The sequence below is a fragment of the Vanacampus margaritifer genome, chromosome 2 (genome assembly GCF_051991255.1).
Source record: "Vanacampus margaritifer isolate UIUO_Vmar chromosome 2, RoL_Vmar_1.0, whole genome shotgun sequence".
NCBI lineage: Eukaryota > Metazoa > Chordata > Actinopteri > Syngnathiformes > Syngnathidae > Vanacampus > Vanacampus margaritifer.
The window spans coordinates 178,137-199,629 of NC_135433.1; the positions used below are offsets into that span (position 1 = coordinate 178,137).

The following is a 21,493-nucleotide window of genomic DNA, read 5'->3' on the forward strand; positions in this document are numbered from 1 at the left end:
CAAAAAAGCTCCGCCCTCCATACTTGAGGACTTATTTGGGATCATTATTGCTCAAAGCTCAAAACAATCAATTGATTGATTAATTGGGCACGATTGTCAAATCATTGATATTGTATTACAGTTATCCATTTAATCTTATCTAATTGTGTTGACATTTAGGTTTTATTTATTGATTGTTTTGTGTGTGTCTAAAAATGGATCGCAATGAATTTGGCAGCCCAGCAAGACGAGCTGCTAAATGGAGCTCTCAAAAAGCAAAAACAACATATAGAGCTGGAGGTAAAGGGCCCCTCAAACTGAAATCTTCCTTTGGGCAAGGGCGGCTGAGCCCCCCAGGCAGGCACATCCCACCCAGTTGGCTGAAGTGGCTGGGGACAGGAAAGTCCAGCCTCCGCGTGACCCGGATAAGCCCAAGAAGATGGATGGATGAGGAATGGATGAAAAAAAAGATTGAATTGTTTAGGGTTCTCTTCATGATCCTCCTCCTCCTCCTCACTGTAGGCGGGGTCGTTATTTAAGGTTAATTGGGGTCAGGCCATTCTAACCCTAGAACAGGTGTTCCTTTTCATGGTATTACCTACCTGTTTTTTTAAAATAATTATTTAATCATTTTTGAAACCGCATCCATTTAGAAGATGCGATGTCTTTTCGCTTGTTTGTAATCAACTTCTTTCCAGGTCACGTTCAATTCTATCAAAATAAAAGAGCACGGCCTTCCCTTATTGTGAAAGGTCGGCGCAGCCGCGGACGCTTCCTGGAGGCGCAAGTCAAGCATCTAGCTAGCGGCTAACAGGCTGCTAGCCGAGTGTTTTAGCCAAAGTGACGATTAAGAGGTCTAACCGAACGGAACCGCCGGACGCTCTTCATGCCGGCGAGCGGCTGACGTCGCCCCAGGAACTTGTGGGCTCTCGTGCGCCGTCTCCATGGCAACGGAAGACTTTTACGAGGTGACGCTAACATGCTAACGCGGGCTAACTTGGAGAAAAGTTGCAGAGTGGCCGCGGAGTGACGTCATGTCAACTCAATCTCGTCAAATGCGCATTGGGGAAGGCGCGTGGCGCGACGCGACGCGTTTATAGGCTAGCTAAGTGAAAGTTTGACATGAATGTGGACGTGGGATGAAGTTGATGAACTCATTGGGCTGCGTGCTGCCCGCAGGTGGATCGGATCGTGGACAAGCGCAAGAACCGGAAAGGGCGGACGGAGTACCTGGTCCGCTGGCGAGGCTACGGCTGCGAAGGCGACACGTGGGAGCCCGAGAGTCACCTGACCACCTGCATGGCCTTCGTGCACGACTTCAACCGGCGGCACAGAGACGCCACCATGATGCGCTCCACCCGCAGCTACCTGTGCGCCGGGCGACTTCCGCCCGCCGCCAGCCCGGAAGCCGTCTTGGACCCTGGGCCCGCCCCGGCTCATCCGCCCAACGGACTGGAGGGCAAGTCGTCAGCAGGCGACATGCCGGCGTTCCAGATGCCGGCGCCCCTGATGCCGGCGCCCCTGATGCCGGCGCCCCTGATGCCGACGCCCCTGATGCCGACGCCTCTGGTGGGCCCCGCCCGCCGCAGCCTGGACTTGTCTAAAAGCGGGATCAAGATCCTGGTGCCCCGAAGCCCCATGAACAGCCCCCTGGACGCCGAGGAGTCGCCCAGCGAGGCGGCCCACAACACGGACGCCGGCGCCCGCGACGCCCACGATGTGCCCCCCGAGGTTGCCCTGGAGCAACCGGCCGGCGTGCAGCTGGGCCCGGGGGAGCTGCGTGCCCGCATGGGGATCAGGTCGCGGGGCCACAACCCCGCGGCCCTGACGCTCGCTGCCGTGCGAGCCCTCAACGGAGGAACAGGTAAGAGGAAGGTCAAGTGCTCACTTTAGACACGTCTGCAATTTGCAGTCCATTCGGCTCGTCTCATGTCAAAAGAAAGAATGTCAAGTGTGAGCCTCCTCGCTCAAACCGTTTCCCAGTTGTGGCCCGTCAAAGTGTGGTCGCCACGCCTGGGAAATTGCACACCAAATTTTGGGCCATATTCGGAGGCCCTCGGTACCTTGGCGCTGAGAGCAGCCGGTCCCCGTGCTAGCAAGTTAGCCAGCATTAGTTAGCGGTCGGATTAACGTTATTGTTAGAAGGTTCGAGCCGTTACATTATAACTAGAATTGACTTTTCTTTTCTTTTGACCTTTCACCATGAATCCGCCTCGTGTCCTGCCCATGTTAGCTGCAGATTTGAAAGGGGGCGTGTCACTGTGTGTCACATGACAGATTAGCAGAGACAAGATTTGACAAAATCGTTGCATTTTCGTTTCTGTTCATGAAATAAAATGTCCATCGATTTTAGTCCAGTTGTTATGAAGTGAAGTACATTTTCGTCTCGTCTTCATTAGTCGGTGAAGATGCTTACTGATTTCGTCTCACTTGTTGTTTATTCATGAGGGTTCGAATCTAGTCTAGTCTGGTGAAAAACGTGTGTTGACGAAATTCTTTTTGTTCAGTTTTGGTTGACGAAATGAACACTAAAAGGTGGGGGGAGGGGTTGAAAATTGTGAGGGTGGAGTTGGCGCTCTTCTCTTTCTACGGGCTCACCGCCTGTAGAAGGGGTCGGGTGCAGAGCGAGCTGGGTGGCGGCCAAGTCCGGGTTGCCGACCGACTTTGCGTCCGCTTCAGGCGCGGCGGGCACGAGGGAGGACGGCGGTGGGACGTCGGCGCTCACCGTGGCGACGGGCGCCCCGGCCAAGCGGCGTCCGGAGGAGCGCGCCGCTTTCGACAAACGTTTACGCTTCAGCGTGCGTCAGACGGAGAGTGCCTACCGCTACCGCGACATCGTAGTCAAGAGGCAAGACGGCTTGACGCACATCCTGCTGTCCACCAAGAGCTCGGAGAACAACGCGCTCAACCCCGAGGTGCCGCCGCCGAGCACGCCGAGCACGCCGTGCCTCCTCCTCTCACCTTTGCCGTGTTCTGGCCGCAGGTGATGAAGGAGATCCAGAGCGCCATGGCGACGGCGGCGTCCGACGATAGCAAGCTGGTGCTGCTGGGCGCCGTCGGCAGCGTCTTCTGCGGCGGCCTGGACTTGCTCCACTTGCTGGCACGCCTGACGGACGACAGGAAGAAGGAGAGCGTCAAGATGGCCGAAACCATCAGGTAAGTCGGTGGTTGGTCTCCATAGAGCCGAGGAGGGGTGTGCTGACTTTTGTGACGTGCCTCAGGACCTTTGTGAACACGTTCATCCAGTTCCGCAAGCCCATCGTGGCGGCCGTCAACGGGCCGGCGCTGGGCCTGGGCGCCGCCATCTTGCCGCTGTGCGACGTGGTGTGGGCCAACGAGAAGTCCTGGTTCCAGACGCCGTACGCCGCCTACGGCCAGACGCCCGACGCTTGCTCCACCTTCACCTTCCCCCGCATCATGGGGCCCCCCGCGGTGGGTCCGCCGGCCATCCGTCCGTCCGTCCGTCCGTCCGTCCGGCCGGCCGTGCGTCTGCAAACCAACGGCCTGATCGCCGCTTTTGCTTGCAGGCCAACGAGCTCCTCCTGAGCGGCAGGAAGTTGACGGCGCAGGAGGCCTGCGCCAAAGGTTTGGTCTCGCAGGTCCTCTGGCCCGGAACCTTCACGCAGGAAGTGGCGCTGCGCGTCAAAGAACTGCTCGCCGTCGACTCTCTCGTGAGTCAATCGATCATCACATCACATCCGAGCGTTATTGATCCACTTCAAAAATGTGTCGTCGATGCGAGTTGATCCGTGCGCGCTCAACATTCCATTCTCAAACTCGCCATCAAGTCGAAAATCACCTCAAAGTCATTTGCATTCTTTTCATCTTGATTTGGAATGTTCACAAGTCTTGCTGGGACCTTTCGGGGATGATCTTCAAATCTTGCAAGAACAAACTAAAGTTCGAAAAATCGCAGCAAAAAAAAACCTGCCAATAATAGCAATGAAAATAAAGCAATAACTACAATCCTGTGTGTAGCGCACGCGTTGGCCTCTATGGGGCAGTGTAGTGCCGCGCTTGCATGGAGGCAACCCAATCAGATGAGAACATCTTTTCCTCACATTGGCAACAAGTTGTTTCAACTTTCACTTTCCTTATATTACCTTTTGTTTTAGTGCTGTCAAGGTTAAAACAGGAAGTCATTAATTTGAGCAATAAACATAACTGCATGTATTCAAGTGAAGCGTTTCATAAATGTCGTGACATTCAGAATATTTGTTCAGGTCAAAATATTTGTTTTTCATTTCAAATTTTGCAAGTAATTCATTTATCAGAAAAAGAGGATGAGTGTGTGCAGTGGATAAAAAGAAATGTTGAAGACGTCCTCATAACGTTAAATGTCGAAAGAAATAACAAACAAACACGTGCTCTTCAAATTTAGCGGGCACATTTTTCGAATAAAAAGCCTTTTTAATGAAGCGCTTAACCATGAATCCAAGATGTGATCAAAAAATGTAATTGTTTGACAGCATTTTCAACAAATGTCAAAAAGTTCTCCCGGTAGACGATGCTAATTTTCCCGTTAACTGGTCAATGCCATTTTACATTGACTTTAGCATTAGCATAGCTAAGATAGTTTGAGAGCGGAGTCATCATCAAGTGGGATGTCATGATTGAAGGCCACTTGCTGCGGTGCATTCAGGTTCCCCTAAAAACGTCGTTCTGCTCACTCGTCATTTTCATCCGTTGCGCTTTTCAGATGGCGAGAATTGGAATTTCGACAAATCCAAAGAATGACAACATTTGAGCGATCGCGTGCTCTTTGATGAACGCAGATTTTACAAATCCAAACGGGACCTTTGCAAACTCCTGCTTTGACGTTGCAAAATAACGAGCCGACCGCTAAATGAAGGTTGGCGAGCGTCTGACACGCAAAATAACTTGCAAAGACCAAACGGGAAAAAAATACCATTTTGATCACATTCGTTGTATTGAAAAATGGATTGAGTAGAAATTGGTTAGCGACGGAAGAAATGTGGCGATTTTCAGCCGGCGGATGATGAGGGCTAAACGGCTCGGACAGTGGAGCGAGTGGGCGGGGCCACGTAAACGTAGAAGCGTCTCGCCGGCGGGTCCCAAACGTGAGCAAATCCCACCGAGATCTCCATGTACGAGCACGTTGCCCGACCGTAGCCGCACGCCGGATTTGTTTTTGTTTGAGCTTCTCTCTTCCGAGGTTCCAAAAGCAAACAAACATTCCCGTCAGTTTTGCTTCGCTTCTCCGTTCTGTAAAAGCGCCGACAGTTGAACGCCAAAAGTTCAAATGGGACGTTTTTTGTTTTAGTCTGTAGCTGGTGCAACCGCCACCGGGTCCCTCCCACTTTTTAGTTCTTCCCACATCCTTGATTCAGTCATCACACTGGCTGCTGCTTATTTTCATTATCATCATTATTATTATTGTGATGTCTTGATTGCAGTGGGCGGAGCCTGATGGCGAGCGTACGTGATGTTGCTTATCGGGAGCATCGTTCCGTGAAAGCGGATTTGACTTTGGAGGACGACTGGCCTCTTTGCAAGCCCCTCCCCCACAGAATTTGAAATGTGTGTGTGTGTGTGTGTGTGTCTCAGGTCCTGCGGGAATCCAAAGCCTTGCTGAGGAACTCCAGCCGAAGTTCCCTGGAGCAAACCAACGAGTGCGAGTGCGAAGCCTTGAAGAGAATTTGGGGCTCGTCGCAGGGAACCGACGCCATCTTGCAGCACCTGCAGAGAAGCAAAGAGCCCTACTAGGACCGGGACCGGGACCCGGACCCGGACCCGGACCAGCTTGTGCGTCTATGTGTGGACTGGACTCTTGTTTGAGTGCAGATGTTAGGTTATGTGATGAGCTCACCTGACAGGAAGTCCATGTTTGGACGTTGATGCTAGGCTAGGCTAGGCTAACACAGCTAGCTCCTTTGGATGTCGCATGACTGCGGACGACATATTTGTACCTTTTCTACATTGACAAGTAAACGGGGAAGAAGTGCATACGTTTCAGTCAGCCCCCTGCTGGTCATCATGTGACATTACAACCTTGGCCCATGCGCGACCCCCAACCAACTTTTTGGAGTCGCCAGGACTCCATCCAGAAAGTTTTGTGTGAGGACGATGACACGTGTTGCTGGAAGCCCGCAAGCTCGCAAAACATGAGTTCAAACAACAAAAACATCTGAAGTTGGACAAAAAATAAGAATCAAAAAGACGATGAGGCAAAAGATTGTGGAGACTCCACAAAGTCAAACAAGTTTGCTGGCCATCCGTCGCTTTACCTGATGGTCTCGACATCAAAGGTGGCGTGCACCTTCTGCACTTTGGTTCGCCAAATCCCCGCCTGGAGGGACACGATCCTCCTCCAACACCCCTGATTCAAATGATGGCAGCTCGCTGATCATGCGACTCAGGAAAGGACCCGATTTGGACGAACCTGCCAATAGCCAGATTGAAAATTGTCATTCGATCGACGAGGGACTTCGATCTCCACAATATCCATCTGCGACTGCTCCAATTTCAAAGGCGGGACTTTGGCTACAATACTTCCATCTGATTGGAGAATGCGCTCGGCAACTTGTGCACGTCGACCAAACTTTTGACCAATCACAGCAATGGATGAAAATGTCATCGTTGTAGTCAAGAAAAAGAAAACAAACAAAACAACAAGCATCTTTGCCATCTGAAAATCCACAAAGGAAACGGAATTCTGCCACAACACAATTCATCGCAGCGGCCATCTTAGGTTTGTTTGTTTCCCACGGCTTGGGCACTTTCTGGTTTCATCGCAGCCACATGTCCCGCCCTCAAACACAATGCTGCTTTGTGATTGCTCCATACAGAAAGTGTACGGATCGACACAAATAGGCAGGCTCGGCACAAGATGGATTCTTGGGGCGTTTCTGTCTCGCCAGAATTCGACTTGCAACTTCACCTTCTTCATGTTGTACTGTAAAATATCACTTTTTTTTTCTTTCTTTTTTTTTTTAAACTCTTGGCTCTTTACAAATAAATGACAATTAACTCCACTTCCCAACAAACTCCACTGGATTTATTTATGTAGCAAAACAAAATCAGTCAAGAGAGAACAAAAGATGAGACACGAGTTCAATCGGATGAAATTGAATGTTTCAAATAACAGACAATATATTTGTGGTGGGCGTGGTCAAGAGGAGGGCGTGGCCAGGAGCAGGCAGTAGGCGTGGTCAGGAAAGAGCATCAGTGTGTAAAAGTGTCGCTCGTGCACGTGTAGACTGTCCGCAAAGCCGTAAACCGTCATGGCCGCCCAGGGCGCCGAGCGGGGCTGCTCCAGGAAGCCACTGCAACACACACACACGGCGGCTGATAGGCAGTCGAGGTCTCCCAGTGGGGTCAAAGGTTACCTGAGCTGCTGGATGAGCGTGCTGATGTTTTCGGGAAGCAGCAGGCCGCGCACGTCAAGCAGAAAGGAGCCGTGAGAAGACTCGGAGGACGGGTGGGGACACGACATGGCCGACAGGAAGCTGTCGGCGGCGTTGTCGCTGGCAAGGACAAAAGGACAAAAAAAGGTCACGAAGATGAGGCCACAAGTCATCAAAAAGTGGTCCGGTCTCGCCTCCTCACCAGCTGATGTCGGCTTGGACGGCCCCGAGCCACTCCAGAAGCTCAAAGGGGTCGTAGGAGCGCGGGTCCGGAGCGGGCGGGGCGGGACGGCTGGAATGGGTCAGAAGGCAGCCGTTGACCTTCGGCGTGTGCCGCGTCCAATCGTATCTTGAGAGCAGCGGCTGCAGTGCCTCGCTTTCCCCTGGGTGCACAAATTCACGCGCACGTTACATTCGTGCCTTCATCTGCACACTATTCGAACCCATCAAATTCTTGAAACGGGTGACGACAAGCTGCCAAGCAGGTAGCTCGCAAGCTTGTTGACACCACCTCAAAAGTTTGAAACAACGCTACCATGTCCGCCCCTTGGGCTGTACATGGAAATGTTTACGTTGGGGGGAAAAAAAGTGCATGAGGGGAAGTCACCTGAACGAGGCGCCAACAGGAAGTCCATCTTTAGCGGAAGGCGTCTCGTCAGACCGCAGAGGAGACGCTCATAGCCTGGCCTGCCGGGGGCCATGCTTTTGTCACTCAAATCCACACTGACCACTACGGAGAAGTCACATGACATATTAGCATGCTAGGCTAACCTTCTCAAATCAATTGTCCTCATTGAAATCCAATCAACGCGGTCCACACGAAGGCACTTTTCTTGGGTGAAGACTGCCGAGAAATAAAAGTGCGAAGGACGTTAGCTCCATTATTTGTTCCACTTCACTCACTTGCAACTCATTTTGTCACAAAAGGGCAAAAAAATCAAGTATGTAACGAGTCGCAAGTGCAAACTTGGACGTTGGGAGCCTCCAAAGTCCAGCGTAAACGTTATTAACGCTTCCTTATGTATGACATCATCATGCAGCGGTGCCGTTGCTATGGAGAAGATGAAGCGCTTCACACCGTATCGGCTGTTCTTTGGTTTGCACGCTTTGCCCTCAACGCCCAACAGCTCGTACGAGTCTTTGTCCAGGGACAGACACAGATGTCCTGCACACACGCACACACACGCCAATCACTTTTATATGTGCACGCAGCAGGGGGCGCGCTTCCTTTGGTGCGTGTGTGTGTGTTTTACCGCTTGACTTGAGGAAAGCACAATTGTCTTCATTGATGCGAGTCTTGTAGGACAGGCCGCACACGCTTCCTGGATCACACACGTCAGTGACGTCACGCAAGACCAACGTGACGACACGTTATTATGATGTTGTTTTCATGTGACGAGCGCCTACCACGGCTCAGGTGCTTGTCGAGGAGTTCGTAGAGCGGAAGCTTCCGGACCAGGTAGAAACTTTGGAAAGTTGTTGATGCCGCATCGAGCCGCGGGGGGGCGCGCTCGCAATCGGGCAGCAGTACAGTCGCCTGCACAAAACACGCCGGCCATTTGGAAAAGCCTCGTCACGGTTCAAAAGCATAAAACATCACGTTGGGGTATTTAGTGGTGTCATGTTATTGTTTTTAAATGTCTTGAAAGTTGGGACGTGCGTAATGAGTTACGCTGCTTGGTTTCCATGTCAACTGCAACGCCACGTGACGAAGGAGCTAATGCTAATGCTACTTCCGCGTTAGCCTCTGACCTTGTAGATGAATGGCAGCTGCTCGAGGTGCGCGCTTAGTCTGTTGTTGGGATGCGACAGGAAAGAAGTTTCACAGTGAAGCAGAGTTCTGCTGCTCATCTTCGCTTCGACCACTTTTGGGTCGTGAGGGCACGTAACGTGCCGGGCCTTCGGAGAGTGTGTCGAGTAACCAGGAAGAAATTTCTCAAGCGCGTGTCGACTCTGTCGAGGCGCGATTCATTCCGGGGAAATGACGTCACTGATTACGTTTGACACTTCATGGGTTCAGGAAGTGGTTCGACTTTTGCAGTTTCGCACAGCATATTAAGCGCAATGCTTCTTCGCTAAAGTGGCGTGTCAGTGGCTGTTTTGAGCGTCGCAAATTTGCCCCTAAGACGCTCTTTTGTTTGTTTTTTGTTTTATCATGGGGGCTACTAAAAGAAGACGAAGAAGAACCTTTCCACCTGTTTGTCAACACAAAGCGTTCCTTTGAAAATTCACGTCATTTGCATTGCAAGCTGAAGTGCTTGTTGTGCACCAACAATCTGACTTGTTAACCATTCATCTGTCATAACAACTATCTGTACTCATAAGCACAATTAATCACCATCATTTCAGTATCCATAAGCACAGTCCCCATGATAGTTTTCATGCAAGCAATTCCTCATTATTTGCTATCATATTTCCTACAGGATTACTATTTTTCATAACATGACATTTCGCACACAATATAAATGAACTGATTTGATACGATTGAAACGTACAGTTCAGCAACTTCAGCATGTTAAAAAAATAATAAAAACAATCCCCAAAGTAGTAATACACAAAACAAATATTACTAAATAAAAACACAAATTGCTGATTATTTTAGATGGAGGGAGACGGGGAAGCGAACCCTCAACCCTCGCCGCCCGCATATCAAAGGCAAGTGACTGTATTACTTCGCCGCCCAGAGTCTTAAATCGACGATAAAAGCATATGAATTTGTTCCAAAAGCAACAGTGTTGCAAGCAAAAAGGCAAAGTAGTTCAAATGACACTTTTAATTTGGGCCACCGTGGAGGTTTGTGTGCACGTGAAGCCTCACGAACAGAACCAGTTTGATGGAAAGCTTCGAGTGTTCAAAAAGCTTCGTCTGCTAATCACTACTTTTTGGACCCAAAATCGGATAAATAAATAAAAATCACAACCAGAAGCAATACTTCCCCCCTTCTTCTTCTACACTATTTTGAGTTGACAATTGCCAGTTGGTAAACAACTTTGTGGTGCATTATCGCCACCACCCGATTTGGAATGTGAATCCTGACTTCACTCAGTCTGGGGAGAAAAACAAAACTTCTGCCGCCTCTTGGCCTGGCCGGGACTCCTGTAAATTACAGACTGTAATGTCTTAGGGTTAGGGTTAACCCTAACTGGAGCAGGTAACTGTAACACTGCAAACAGGTCGATAAAAACGCTAGACTCGGTCGGGGGTAACTGTTCTATACACAGAACACTAGCACCCTCTACTGGCATTTAGCGGTATATTCTTTGATTCACGACACAACAACTCCCTTAGAAAATAGTTTTTTTTGCTGGTTAAATAAAGGTTAATAATAATAATGATAATAATAATAATAATAATGATAACAAACAAGACATTTAATTTGAAGCTCTTGCTTAACAGGAGTCTGTCTTGAGCTAAATTACGACGCAAACGTCTCTCTCGCAAGCCTGATTGTTGCCAGTTTGTATGTCTTGCTGCTTCATTCGAATAAAAAAAAAAGAGTCTTTCTCGCGAGCCGTGGTCACGTGTCCAGACCCGGAAGTCAACCGAACACGCGGCTGCTGTGATCGTGACTGAACACAAGAGAAATATTCACACTCGATTGACTTTCCTGATCATCGACACACACACGAGCATTAGTTGGACGTTATATGACGTCATGGCGTTGGTGGTCGACTCTGTTCCAGGACAGTTTGATGACGTGGAGGAAGAGAACAGGTAAAGGGCGCGTGCGTGTATGTTTGTTATACAGTATATGACCACCATTCGCCTTGATAAACACGTTTGACGTCACACTAATAATGGCGTCGAAGTCGATTTTTATTATTATTATGCACTTCCTGTCGGCAAGTACGTCCCGTGTGTATGAAGGTACAGTATTTGGTCAAATATCACCAAAAAGTCTGCCTACAAAAGATGATCTTAGTTGTGGGCATGTTTAGCAGTTTTTTTTTTTTCAAGGGCAGTTTCCCAACCTAATGTTTGCACCAAGGCACCTTTTCTTATTACATGGGGAAAAACACACAGCCCATTAAGTGATCATTCCGAACATCTGGGCATTGTGATACGCCCAAATGCAACGCAATGCAAATGCTTCCTGAAAACAAATGGCGTGTATTGTGTTACTTTTGCACGTGACCATCAAACGAAGCACGCAGATTGTTCTAGTAATCAAACAATATCTCATCACATTTTGAAAGCAAAATAATCCTCACAAATGAAATGACAAGGATCCAAAGCCTTTCAATGAGCGGAAAGGTCATTTCACCGAATTGACCGCCATTTTGAATTGTGACGTAAGCTTGGAAGTGGGCGGAGCAGACGAATCTATCTGCTTGCAAATCACCGACCAGGACGCGTGGATCTTCAACTTTGAAAGTTTATTGGCTGTGGATGGTTTGCCGTGACCGGCAACTCTCCCCTTCGCGCTATTGTAACATGAATGGCTCGAATTGTCGGGCGGGACTGGACGTGGTTCCTCCCCGCTTCTTTATCGTTTCACAAAGTTATCGCTATGGGTTTTATAAATCTAATCCCAACCCTTGGAGCATGTAGACTGTTGTCGAGAAATTGTGTGTGTGTGTGTGTGTGGGTGGGGGCACAAACCGGGACTCTTTTGCGTTTGGGCTGACCGCCTCAACCGTTAACCCACAAGCTCGTACAGACGCTGGCACAGAATTTGGACTCGTAGCTCTCACGTTATACACTGCGAGTTGCCAGTCACGACAAAATATCCACTTCAAAGCTCATTTACTTTTTCAAATGATTTGTTTCTTGCACCTCTGTCCAAAATCACAATCGGGTGTCGGTCTCATCATTCAGCCGCTGGTGCCGCGCAAAAAGCGAAAGGAGCCCAAAAACGTTGACAAGGACATTTGGAATTGGAAGTTTTCAAAATAATTGGCAGAGCTTAATCACCTTGATTCGTGCAGGATTCATTTGACTTTCTTGAAATGTCTTGATGACATGCAAAGGTGTTCTTCATTTGGATCTTAAAGCTTCATTTGTTCATAAAATGAATGTAAAAAAACGGAAGCCTCAGTGGCGATGGTGCAAATCCACAAAATCTACCTTTGGCCCAAGATGCAACGCTTGCTTGACTGGGTCACGTTCACCACAAAATAGGAACCAAAATAGTCGGTGGGGAACATCAGTGATTTGCGGTTGGCTGGCGACCAGTCCTGAGGATAAGCGTGTCACAAAATGGCCGGCTGATGAGTCCGCACTTTGGCAGATTTGGGACGCGTGCGAAAGTCTTTGTTGTCTCCACTGCAAGTTTGTCGGCTGTCAAGCGGTCAACAACAAAGCAAATGTTTTCTACTTGCCGGCAGCACCGACGTTGCGTCAATCAAAAGCAAAGTTTGCTTTCCTGAGTTTTTTTTTTGTTTGTTTTGTTTTTTTTGCTCATGTGATCGGCTGCAGCCAATCCCGAGCGTTTGCCGTCCCGCGTGATTGCGTCAATCAAGTTGGCCTTCACCGGAAGCGGGACGACGCCGAAGGTGAAGGTGATGATGATGATGACGACGACTGTAGCGATGATGACGACGACGACGAGTGGGCGTGGTCTGCAGGAGGCGGCGATCTGACCAAACGATACAACAGGAGTGGCGTCGGCCAGGTGAGACGATTGACGCCGCTGATGATTGACAGCTGTCCGTCATCCTCGCTTGTTTTCCAGGCTAACAAACAGACGGCGTCCAATCGTGCGCTGCTTCCAACGGACCGGTCGCTGAGGAGGTTTGAGCACAAGATCAACCTGGGTAGCGCATGCACGCACGCACGCCGCACGCACGCACGCACGCACGCACGCACACGTAAGATGCACCCTTGGCACACGCGTTTGCTTGTTTTGCAGATCAGCTCAACTTGTCGGATTCGGTGGTCAACAAAGTGGCCGCGATGCAGAAGCGGAAGGACGCCCACACGTACGTCCGCACATTTTCATTGGTCACCTCTCGTGTCCGCTCCAACGTCCGGCTGCGCAATTTTGCCATCTTGAAAACGCAACAGCTGCTTCGAAAGGGCTCGTTTGAACGGCACGTGAAATCAAAACATTCCATCCACATTTGTTATGTCGCTCTTTGAAAGTGACGAATCGTGATTTGTGTCGATTTCCGCCGGATGGCAGACAAGAGACAGAAAATCTCCCGTCCAGATCAAGATTTTCAAACGTCAGGATGGCAAAATGCAAAAGTTGAAAAAAAAAAAAATGGAGTCAACGTTGGCTTCATTTGAAACACGACGTGATAAGGAGGAGGATGATGATGATGATGATGATGATGATGATGAGGAAGAGCGGTCATGGTGGCAAGTGCACGGCAGCAAATTGTTGTTGCCAAGGAACAAAGAAAAATGGAGCATGAAGACATAACGTCCAAAATGCAATTCCCGGAAAAGCAAATGCCGGATTGATCCAGATTTAAAATCTGAATTCATGGCAGGATTGGATTTCCAAATCTTGAATTTTTTTTGAATTTTCCACATTTGGGTGCTTTGAATCCAATCCTGTTGGATCGTGTTTGAAATGGAAATTGCAAATGATTGAAATACTTTTTTTTGCCGGCCGGCATCAATGCGCTTCGAGCAAATGTTTGCATTTACGAGCGTTGTCGCCCGTCCGCAGGTGCCGCGTGAAGGACAAATCCGATCGGGCCACCGTGGAGCAGGTAACGATGAACGTGGTGATGTTTGGATTGCGTTTGGGTCGTGGCGTGACGGCGGCGAGTGCGCTTTCAGGTTTTAGATCCTCGAACGCGGATGATCCTCTTCAAGATGTTGACTCGCGGCATCATCTCGGAAATCAACGGCTGCATCAGCACCGGCAAAGAGGTGAGCCCGTCTGCACTTTGACCTCTGGGTGGGAAGCGCCGCCCCCCCCCCCCCCTCAATGCGCCGCTCTCGGCAGGCCAACGTCTACCACGCCGGCACGGCCGGCGGAGACAGCCGAGCCATTAAAATCTACAAGACGTCCATCCTGCACTTCAAGGACCGGGACAAATACGTCAGCGGCGAGTTCAGGTGCGGCGTCCCGCCTCCGCCGACCGCTCGGCCAACGTCGCGCGTTGCTTGACGGGCGCTCTTCTGTTGCGGCCGCGCAGGTTCCGTCGCGGTTACTGCAAAGGCAACCCCAGGAAGATGGTGCGCACTTGGGCCGAGAAGGAGATGAGGAACCTGATCAGGTGCCGCCGGCTTTTCCGCAAGCAAGCGATGGAGCGGGCCGACCCCAAGCTAACAAACGCTGTCAGGTTGCAGACGGCCGAGATCCCGAGTCCGGAGCCGCTGCTGCTGCGGAGTCACGTGCTGCTCATGAGCTTCATCGGCAAAGACGACACGTGAGACGACGTCGGCGGCCCTCCGAGCGGCCGGCCGGCGTTCTCACGGCTCACCTGCTTTTGCAGGCCCGCCCCGCTGCTGAAGAACGCCGTCCTGTCCGAGTCCAAGGCCCGCCAGCTCTACCTGCAGGTGGTCCACAACATGAGGAAAATGTTCCACCGGGCCAGACTGGTTCACGCCGACCTCAGCGAGTTCAACATGCTGTAAGGACGCCGCTAGGGGTGTAACGATAGCCGCAATATTCTGATATCGTGATATTCAAACTGCCACAATATGTCGTCATCGTCATCGTCATCGTCACGACATTAAGAGCGGCTGTTCAAAAAATCTGGTTGATTTTCATGTGTGCCGTTCGAGCACATTCTGGTGGCTCCTTTTTTAGAGCAGTTGAATTTTCACAAGGCATGTTTTGGCCCTTCTATGATTACAAATCCACACTCATGGTCAGATGAAGGGGATCGTCATGTCCTTGTCAATCTGAAGCGTTATTAGGATTGTAGCTTGTTTACATGCATTATGTACAAAAGCACAAAATATCTATTTTGTATGAGGTCATTTTTTGGAAAAAATTAGTGACCTTCTTTTTTTGGTATCGCCAACATCGCAATATCGTGATAATTATTGTATCGTGACCTTCATATTGTGCAAAATTTCGTATGGCGATGTTTGGGTATCGTTCCATCCCTACGCGGAGCAACTCGATTGCTGAGCAACTTTTTTTCCCAGGTATCACCACGGCGACGCTTACATCATCGACGTGTCGCAGTCGGTGGAACACGACCACCCGCACGCGCTCCACTTCCTGCGCAAAGACTGCACCAACGTTAACGGTGGGTGAGGGGCGGGGCTTGTCTGACCGAACCCTTGTCTGCTATAAATGTGCAAATGTCACATTTGAAAAATGTTGCTGCGTTGGACACGTTGCAGTTTGTATTTTTGTATTTGATGTTTGACAAATGCTGAATGTTCAGTCGAGTCGGCGAAATTCCTCCAAAAGCCAGCAAGATGTTGCGGCCGGCAGGACGGACATGAACACGAAAGATGGACGACATCAGCCAAAATGTGAAGGCGTGGCAAAATGATGTCATGGCACGTAGGCAGTTTTTTTGTGTCCGCAGACGTCATGCCTGGGATGTGACACGGCCCCGCCCGTTGGTTTCGGACCTGTTTCATGCCCGGAAAATGTTTTCAGGTGGCATTCGTACCCATCACAACTTTCATATTGTTCCTTTAACTCTTTGACTGCCAAAAACGTTAAATAACGTTTAGTAAAATTATATGGAGGAGTGCCAAAGACGTTAAAAGACGTTTGTTTCAAAACAGAGGTGAAACTAACCATTTTCTAGTGTTGATTACTGAAGAACGGAATAAGGTAGAAACAAACGTTTTTTTTCTGATGAAAGATGAGAGTCCAATCTTTCATTTGCTAGGATGTGTGTTTCCAGAGTCCAAACACAACATTTTCTGTGGACCTTGAAAGATCAGTCAAAATGCTTAAATCGGCTGGCACTGGCGACGTCCCGTTTCTGAAAACGTCTGGCGGTCAAAGAGTTAAGAAGGCGGGAAAAAAAAAACGTTTCTCGCGGAAGCAGACAGCCGACCCGCGTTTGCGAGTGCAAACCAACCGTGACGGATTGTCACCAAAATGTACGTGCTTTTCGCAGTCTGAAAATCTTACCGTCGATTATTGATGACAGAAGCTTTGTTGCACGTTCACATGCATAATAAAGTTTTCCACGTTCATATTATTATAGTTTCCTATTTTCAAACTGTTTAGCATATCAATTTTGGTGACAATTTTCATTGCGTGAAAGGAAAGTCGCTCCATTACCCACAATCCACCACAACCAAGTTTGCAGATTACGAAAAGTTTCAAAAGAATTTAAAAAAAAAAAACTCGTTTTCATAACACCATCAAAGAAACGTGCGTGAATTCTGTTTTCTGTCCTCAACACCAAAAGATGAAACGGAGTCAAGAAAACGAAATGCACAAAAGGTGGCAGCAGCGAGCGAGCGATTGCAAGTTGCAAGTTGAGGAAAAGGACAGAAAAAAAAAAAATCATTTTGTTTTGACATTTCAGATTTCTTCGGGAAACGCGGCGTGGCGGTGATGACGGTCCGAGAACTCTTTGAATTCATCACTGACCTGTCCATCACCTGTGACAACATGGACCAGTACTTGGAGAAGGTGCGTAACCATCGGCACACTACCACTGACCTCTGACCTTTCCTGGCCGCTCGCCTGACCGCCTTTGCGATGCAGATGATGGCGGTGGCGGCCCAGCGGACGTTGGCGGAGCGCTCGGATCGGGACCGAGTGGACGAGGAGGTGAGAGACGCTCGTGCGCTGTTCCTCGCCGTCTGTCTGACCTTTGACCTCGCCGTCAGGTGTTCAAGAAGGCGTACATCCCACGAACGCTCACCGAGGTCAGCCACTACGAGCGAGATGTCGACCTGGTTAGGACGGCGGAGTTGGCCGGCGGCCGGCGCCACGACAACGTGAGTCGGGCAGGAGGCGACGGCGCCCGCCGGCCAAAACCGCAATATCCACTTGCCGTCTTCTTGCTCCTCTGCAGGTTCTCTATCAGACGCTGACGGGCCTGAAGAAGGATCTTTCCGGCGTTCAGATGGTAGCGTGACCTCCAGATTCATTCGCAAACACGCGCTTGCTTTTTAAGCTACTCGCAAAATAGAAACGCAAGCATTTAATTTTTTCAAAATGGCCACAAAAAGCCAAGTGTGGTGAGACGTTGACTCGACTGCAGCTGCTCCTGACGATTGCCATCCAAACGAGCGCAATTTCCGTCTTCAGGTTCCGGCTCTGCTGGAGGACGACGCCGCTTTGTCTTCATCGTCGTCATCGTCATCGGAGGAGGAAGAAGAATCAGAAGAAGAAGAAGGCGGCGGCGGCGGTGGCGAGCCCGCTCGGCAGCCACCCGGCGCCGACACCGACGACGCCTTGGACAAAAAGGTGCTTTTGTTAGCCACGATAGCGCCAGTAAAGTCCCGACTGACTAAAGTAAAATCAGTCTGACCAAAACAAGACTAAAATCCTCATGAATAAACAATAAGTGGGACTCGATCCGTCTGCATTTTGGTCGACTAATGAAGTCCAGATGAAAATGTTGTTGACTGGACTCAAATCATTAGTAAAGTTCATGAGCAAAATCTGATTTTGTCAAATCTCGTCTCTGCTAATCTGTCACATGTGTCATGTGACACGCATTGACACGCCCCCTTTCAAATCCACGAGGTGGATTCCGCAGATGGGAAGTAATAAACGAGTAAACAAAATAGTAACAAAGTACAAATACTTTTTGCAGTACTTTCCTGAGTCGTGCTCGGCACACGGGCCAAATACGTCCCTCGTCGCCGCCCAGCTCTCGACGCACGGGATGTGAGAAGCAGCCGCGATGACGGCGGCGCCGGCAACAGTCGTCGCTCTCTCGCTTGTCAGTTTGAGGGAATCCAAACGTTTTCATTAAGAGTACATTTTCCCACTATGAAGAGACTTCCATTTCCTGCATAATATTATTATTATTATTATGAACTCTTACAAAAATGGTATAGACAACGTAGCGGACAAACTGACCCAGTACCAACAAGCTCTCATGCGCCGTCATAGGAACGCTTGCGTCAAGTATCGCACAAAATGATGTTTGTTTTTACAAAATGCTAGTCAGACTCTGCTAAAATCATCTCCTCCATTTTGCCGTGTCGCATTGTGTAGTGTTGATTGGATCCTCCGCCCTGATTGGACGCTCCGTGTTGATTGGCTCTTCAATGAAACCGTTGCTGATTGGTTGTCTCCCCCGGCGATGGCGGCAAAAGTTGAACAGGTTTCAACTTTGTCGTATGGCGTCGCGGGCCTACGCGCGCACGTCTACGTTTACCAGCGGCAAATTTCACATGCACGAACGTCGCGTGTCGCCCAGGGGGGGGAGGGGGGAGGCGATTTGCGCCTTGTCGCCTTGTCCCCCCGCGTCCGTAGGAAAGGAATTGAGCCAGCGACGGGACGCGGCCTCCCGTGTGCCGAGCACGCTACATTTGGACGTCTCGAGTATCCTTCGCTACTTTTGACATTTTCAAAACAAGGTCCTTCCTTTTGTTTCGAAATGACTTAACCTGGAAGAAAAAATGGCCTCCTACATCCCAGCTTGTGATTGGCTCAATGACACGCCATCACATGGCCATGACGTGCAATTGGCTGGATTGGAACAAGCGGCAAATATGAGCCGCCACGACGGAGAATCCTTTGAACTTGGCGATCGGCTGACGGATTTCCTTTTGTACGGAGCGCAAACGGCTCATATCTTTCAAATTGTCGTAGGCGGGAACAGACGGTAAAAATACTTGTACTCAAGTACATGCCAGAGCCTGCACTTTTACTTGAGTAATTATTTGAGTACTTTTACCAAAGTTGGTTTTCACACAAGTAATTGTACTTTTACTCAAGTAGAGAATGTCAGTGCTTCACAGTGAAAGGTAAAAAAATAAAAAATAAATTCTAGTTGTATTGTCACATGAATCCAACGGTTCTAACGTTCCAACAATATCGTTAATCCGACCGCTAACGAATGCCGGCTAACTTACTAGCTCATAGCATGAAGCCATAATAGCCACTTGTTGATATGCTGTCCTTGTGTGTCAAGTTTGATGTGAAATACTTTTACATCCCAAAAAAAAGTATCTGCTGAGGAAAGAAAATGTCTGCAGGGCAGGCAGAGGGTCAAATGATTGTCTTGACTTGGACCCAATCCCAATAGCGCCCCTCAGCCCTCCTCTCGCCCCTCCCCCTTACGAATGCGCGGGCAAAGGAGTTTCGCAATTCACCGTAAAATGTAAGGGGGGGGGGGGCTGCAGGTGCCTTTTCACGAAGCTCGATGCCCACCTCCCTCGGTCCTCCCGTACGACAGTCACGCCCCCTCGGCAACACCGCGGGAAGCAATGGCGACACCAGGAAATAACAAAACGCAGGAGACACGGAAATGGAAGTATGCTAATATTGATTGAATGTCAGCGTAACGATGTGTCGTGTACTTTGGCAGAAATTGGCCCAATTGCGTGTTTTGGTAAACATTCTCTATTGTCGCGTCACAACCGGCACGCAGCTGCGGCGGCTCCAGGTAACGACGTAGCGGACGGATTGGATAGCGCTAGGCCCTTTTTTTTTTTCCGTCTTTGCCTCCCCAAAGAAGTAGAAGGGGGAGGAGAGATCAACGAGACAAAGGGAGGGTGAAAAGGAAGTCGTGGGATTGGGCCTAAAACGAGACTGCGGGAATAAAATGATGCTTTCTTGGACTTCAATAAAGACTCGCATGCCAGAGTTCTGGTCGACTAAAAAAGATGGGATGACGTTGACTAACTATGACAAGAACTAAGCGTGATTGAAACTGGACTAAAACTACATTTCAAAATGGCGGATACAATTAACACTACAACCGACCAAGTGTTTTTTTGTCTTTTTTTTTTTTTTGTTCAGGAGAAGAAGAAGCTGGCGAAAGAAGCTCAGAGAGAAAAGAGGAAGTCCAAAGTCCCAAAGCACCTGAAGAAGAGGAAGGAGAAAGTGGCCAAGAGCAAGAAGGGAAGATGAAGCAACGGCGAGCTCGGTCTGCGTCCGCTCGGCCGCCTGCGACAAGTCCTTCATTAAATCAATCTTGGCCAAACATTCACGCCGCCTTTCCTCGTTCGCAGCTAAAGCGACAAGCCAAAGAAAAGAAACGCGATAAGCAAACCTGCAAATGGAAACGTTGAACGCTCGTCACGTCCGTGCGTGCCGACCTGCCGTGTCTTAGCTAGCGTTCCTTCAAATGCTAATTTCTTCAACCAAAAGTGAGATAGGCGTGCGTGTGTGAGCACACGCACACGCACACGCACACACAATGGATGAGGCAAGTGCACGCTTGACAAACGTGACGGAAATGTCAAAAGTATTTGGACATTCAACGAGGTTACGCACGCAGCAGATGACAAAGGGAGGAGCTTGGAGGTCCACGCTTGACTTTGATTGGTTTGCTAACACATGACTTAGACGCTGCCTCGTGATTGGCCAAGTGGCAAACCCCAAAAAAAGCGAGCCATCATTTGACAAGTTAGAGCTTTTTCTTCCTCGGCTCGTCATGTCCGCCGACTGGAGCGATTGTTTGACCTTTGGCCTCTCAGTGGCCAAGCAGGCCAGTCAGGTCTGACCTTTGACATCCCTTGATCACGGTGATGTCATCAGTAAGAGGTGGCACTCTTGTGGCGATGGAGGCGTATGAGCGGCCAGGTGAAGAGTTTGCGTGTAAAAGTTCCAGCGCCGACCGAGTGACACAAAAGCACGTGAAGGTGCAGAACTTCCTCAAGTCGGCCGTCGCTCGCAAATATCCGCAACACCGGTCACACGCTTTCTTCCGACTTGGACGGGAGGCGGGACTTGACACATCAAGCGCCCGCCAAATGAAAGCAAGTAGAATTGCAGTTGAATACATTTCAAAGTAGTGAAATGAAAATTTGATTTCATACAAATATTATTGGACGGACTTTTTCGAATTAACATGGAAAGCCTCCGACTAAAAAAACGGTTTGTTCCAATTGTGAACAAAAACTTTGAATGATGGTAGAGGAAGAGGACTTCATTTCCCACAATACTTTGCTCTATCCCAGCCTTCAACTGGCTGCCAAGCATCAGCTTTGGAATTCTGATTATTGAATTCAATTCAATTCCGCATTCAAAGTCGTCCACACGTGACGTCACCTTTGCACACTTCCTGTTAAGTTTCCCTTTGTGGCCGTCGCCTTCTGCGTCAGCAAGCAGGTAAGGTCGGTGTTGAGGTCGG

The 21,493-nt window shown here is 49.4% G+C and overlaps 3 protein-coding genes across 3 annotated transcripts; 2 read left to right on the plus strand and 1 right to left on the minus strand.

Annotated features, from left to right (window-relative positions):
• The first annotated feature begins 573 nt into the window (after positions 1-573).
• Positions 574-6,974, plus strand: cdyl (chromodomain protein, Y-like). The gene is made up of 7 exons (XM_077558323.1): positions 574-947; positions 1,159-1,843; positions 2,659-2,894; positions 2,963-3,135; positions 3,201-3,411; positions 3,507-3,650; positions 5,548-6,974. Exons 1-7 carry the CDS (start codon positions 924-926, stop codon positions 5,704-5,706), a joined length of 1,632 nt encoding a protein of 543 aa, XP_077414449.1. The 5' UTR covers positions 574-923; the 3' UTR covers positions 5,707-6,974.
• Position 6,975: 1 nt separating this feature from the next.
• On the minus strand, positions 6,976-9,357 carry rpp40 (ribonuclease P/MRP 40 subunit). The gene is made up of 8 exons (XM_077558333.1): positions 9,099-9,357; positions 8,754-8,883; positions 8,600-8,668; positions 8,425-8,511; positions 7,954-8,076; positions 7,549-7,729; positions 7,329-7,466; positions 6,976-7,265 (listed from the first exon to the last, which is right to left on the minus strand). The coding sequence occupies exons 1-8, from the start codon at positions 9,195-9,197 to the stop codon at positions 7,112-7,114; spliced, it is 981 nt and encodes a 326-aa protein (XP_077414459.1). The 5' UTR covers positions 9,198-9,357; the 3' UTR covers positions 6,976-7,111.
• A 1,493-nt stretch (positions 9,358-10,850) lies between these two features.
• riok1 (RIO kinase 1 (yeast)) lies at positions 10,851-20,343 on the plus strand. The gene is made up of 17 exons (XM_077559749.1): positions 10,851-11,060; positions 12,765-12,960; positions 13,021-13,102; positions 13,198-13,267; positions 13,966-14,008; positions 14,079-14,171; positions 14,248-14,360; positions 14,441-14,521; positions 14,588-14,674; positions 14,741-14,878; positions 15,402-15,505; positions 16,757-16,863; positions 16,939-17,004; positions 17,064-17,174; positions 17,252-17,305; positions 17,488-17,646; positions 20,158-20,343. Exons 1-17 carry the CDS (start codon positions 11,002-11,004, stop codon positions 20,266-20,268), a joined length of 1,674 nt encoding a protein of 557 aa, XP_077415875.1. The 5' UTR covers positions 10,851-11,001; the 3' UTR covers positions 20,269-20,343.
• The last annotated feature ends 1,150 nt before the right edge of the window (positions 20,344-21,493 follow it).

Bases quoted from the DNA above. Each gene is read 5' to 3' on its own strand.
- cdyl (XM_077558323.1), top strand. From the start codon at position 924: ATGGCAACGGAAGACTTTTACGAG. The intron at 948-1,158 runs GTGACGCTAACA...TGCTGCCCGCAG, and splicing joins CAACGGAAGACTTTTACGAG to GTGGATCGGATCGTGGACAA. The intron at 3,651-5,547 runs GTGAGTCAATCG...TGTGTGTCTCAG, and splicing joins TGCTCGCCGTCGACTCTCTC to GTCCTGCGGGAATCCAAAGC.
- rpp40 (XM_077558333.1), bottom strand. From the start codon at position 9,197: ATGAGCAGCAGAACTCTGCTTCACTGTGAAACTTCTTTCCTGTCGCAT. The intron at 8,077-8,424 runs GTGTGAAGCGCT...ACTTCTCCGTAG, and splicing joins ACCAAAGAACAGCCGATACG to TGGTCAGTGTGGATTTGAGT. The intron at 7,266-7,328 runs GTAACCTTTGAC...TGTGTGTTGCAG, and splicing joins ACGCTCATCCAGCAGCTCAG to TGGCTTCCTGGAGCAGCCCC.
- riok1 (XM_077559749.1), top strand. From the start codon at position 11,002: ATGGCGTTGGTGGTCGACTCTGTTCCAGGACAGTTTGATGACGTGGAG. The intron at 14,522-14,587 runs GTGCCGCCGGCT...AAACGCTGTCAG, and splicing joins GAGATGAGGAACCTGATCAG to GTTGCAGACGGCCGAGATCC. The intron at 14,675-14,740 runs GTGAGACGACGT...CTGCTTTTGCAG, and splicing joins TTCATCGGCAAAGACGACAC to GCCCGCCCCGCTGCTGAAGA.